Source organism: Panthera onca, chromosome D2 (assembly GCF_046562875.1).
Source record: "Panthera onca isolate mPanOnc1 chromosome D2, mPanOnc1 haplotype 2, whole genome shotgun sequence".
In the NCBI taxonomy this organism is placed as follows: domain Eukaryota; kingdom Metazoa; phylum Chordata; class Mammalia; order Carnivora; family Felidae; genus Panthera; species Panthera onca.
In genome coordinates, this window is record NC_138349.1 from 19,320,220 (window position 1) to 19,322,920 (window position 2,701).

The window sequence follows — 2,701 nt, forward strand, 5'->3', positions numbered from 1 at the left end:
GCTTATTTATTTTTTTTGAGAGAGACAGAGAAAGAGTGCAAGCAGGGGAGGGGCAGAAAGAGGGAGGACAGGATCCAAAGCGGGCTCCACGCCAAGAGCAGAGAGCCAGACACGGGGCTCAAACTCACAAACCATGAGCTCATGACCTGAGCGGAAGTCAGATGCTTAACTGACAGCCACCCAGACACTCCACAAAACTTCATTTTCATTAAGGACCTAAGTGACTCTTCTGACAGCTTTGCCTTCTGAGCCCAGATTTGAGCTGACCCCTGAGGGCCGACTTCCACCCTGACTTGATTCCCTTTTCTGGGTATTGCTGAGGCCTCCACCAAGAGGTCAAACCTATTCCCAGGGTTGCAAGTAAAACTTCTCCTTTCCCGGGAAACACTAAAGGTGTAAAAAAAAAAAAAAAAAAAAAGCCAGCAAATCTCCAAGAGACCAGAAAAATGACCAACTATCCTCTAGAGAATCCCTCTCTGTCTCCAGGAGCCACTTCCCAGCCTTTCCAAAGACAGAGGCCACGTCGTGGACTGCCTGATGCATGCAGAGGTTGCATGGGAGGTGGGGAGGCCGGAGCAGGGCAAGGGACACACTAGCCCCCAGCCTTCTTCTTTCTGACCTATCTTTTTGGCCTAGAAACAGCCTAGGTTTGAGTAAAGCAGAGGCAGCGGGGGGAAGATGGCAGCGGCTGTTCCACAGCGGGCCTGGACCGTGGAGCAGCTGCGCAGCGAGCAGCTCCCCAAGAAGGACATTATCAAGTTTCTACAGGACCACGGTTCAGATTCGTTTCTTGCAGAACATAAGTTATTAGGAAACATTAAAAATGTGGCTAAGACAGCTAACAAGGACCATTTGGTTACAGCCTATTAACCATCTTTTTGAAAGTAAGCGTTTCAAGGGTACTGAAAGTATAAGTAAAGTATCTGAGCAGGTGAAAAATGTGAAGCTTAATGAAGATAAACCCAAAGAAACCAAGTCTGAAGAGACTCTGGATGAGGGTCCACCAAAATATGTAAAATCTGTTCTTAAAAAAGGAGATAAAACCAACTTTCCCAAAAAGGGAGATGTTGTTCACTGCTGGTATACAGGAACACTACAGGATGGGACTGTTTTTGATACTAATATTCAAACGAGTTCAAAGAAGAAGAAAAACGCCAAGCCTTTAAGTTTTAAGGTTGGAATAGGCAAAGTTATCAGAGGATGGGATGAAGCACTCTTGACCATGAGTAAAGGAGAAAAGGCTCGACTAGAGATTGAACCAGAATGGGCTTATGGAAAGAAAGGACAGCCTGATGCCAAAATTCCACCAAATGCAAAACTCATTTTTGAAGTGGAATTAGTGGATATTGACTGAAATAGCAATGCTTCAGATGTAAAGACATCAGCAACAATAAAACATGGCCTTGAAGAAACTTATGTAACTAATTAGAGCTGGTTACTATTGTAAGGGAAGAGTCAACTGGAAAATTCAAGAATGCAGATACTGTTTACCCGATCCGCAACTTTTAATATATGTAATCCATTATAATTCCCTAAAGTTTGAAATATTTTACTACAGCTGTGTAAAATATTGGTTAAAGAGAACTGACTTTCCTTTTACCTCATGTTGTAAACTGAAAGGATCAATAAAATGTATTCAGTGTCTTGAAAAAAAAAAAAAAAAAAAGAAAAAGAAACAGCCTAGGTTTGGGCTAGGGGTGACTAGCCACACCTAGTCTGGGGTGACTGGCCGCAAAGCTACCCCAAGGGCTGTGCCTTCTCAAGAGGGGGCTAAGTGGACCCAGACAAGTGATCTATTTTTCAAGAGTAGCTGCCAAAGTCTCAGGTTTGGTACCATGAGAGCAAAAAACAACTGGTTCTTGCAGAAGAGTATTTTACTGCACATTCTAGAAGGCATTCTTTGGGGCCCTTACTGTTGCCATCTGTCTTCAGGGCTACGCCTTTTGACTCAGGGATGTAGATGCAGGTAGGGAAGGTGTAGAGAGAGAACAGAGAAGAGCCAGCATGGAAGTTATTAGCAACAAGGACAAAGTCTCACTATATAAGTCATTTCTTTTAAGAATGTCCTCCTAAAGAGGAAGGGAATCAAAGAGGTCTTTAAAATGGCACTACTTCCCCACAAGCCCATTTGCATGTATAGAAAACTGACCACTCCACCCTGCAGTCAAGTGAAATCAAGTTACTTAGTCTTTTGATAGAAACATGGATATAGATAAATATTTCCCTATTATTAAACAAATAAATAGTGCAAGCAGAGTAGCAAAGAGTAAGGGGCCCTTGGCTCAGTGCTGAGGAACAGTGGGGGCCTGGGGCTAGCAGGAGGGTACAGGTTCTGACTAGGAAGGGGGAAGCTCCCTCCATGTCTGTGGGCTATTGGCATACAGGAATATGGACTGGGCCTCGCCAGATCTTCCCAAATTGCAGAAGATGTTAAGTATTCAGATTTTCAAGTGACTTCTCCCAATTCTTAATGATCATCTCTACTATATTTTTTAAACACTGTAAATAAAATAAGTGTGTCCCCTGCCATCTGCCCTAAAGACTAGGGACTGAAATAGTAGGTCCCATGTTCTCTGAAGAACTTAGGGATTAAAGGAACAAGGGACTGTCCCTGTCCAACTCCCTCAAGATCCATCCTAGGACCAAGGACTCTGTCCTGTCTGAAGTACCAAAGCCAGTGTTGGTTTTGAGCCATTTGTGG

At 43.7% G+C, this 2,701-nt stretch overlaps 1 protein-coding gene across 1 annotated transcript; it reads left to right on the top strand.

Annotated features, from left to right (window-relative positions):
• Positions 1-640: 640 nt before the first annotated feature.
• Positions 641-1,642, top strand: LOC132684899 (peptidyl-prolyl cis-trans isomerase FKBP3-like). Its single transcript, XM_060641509.3, is given in 2 exon segments — positions 641-867; positions 869-1,642. Coding segments are annotated over 2 exon segments (675 nt in total). The 5' UTR covers positions 641-678; the 3' UTR covers positions 1,355-1,642.
• Positions 1,643-2,701: the final 1,059 nt, after the last annotated feature.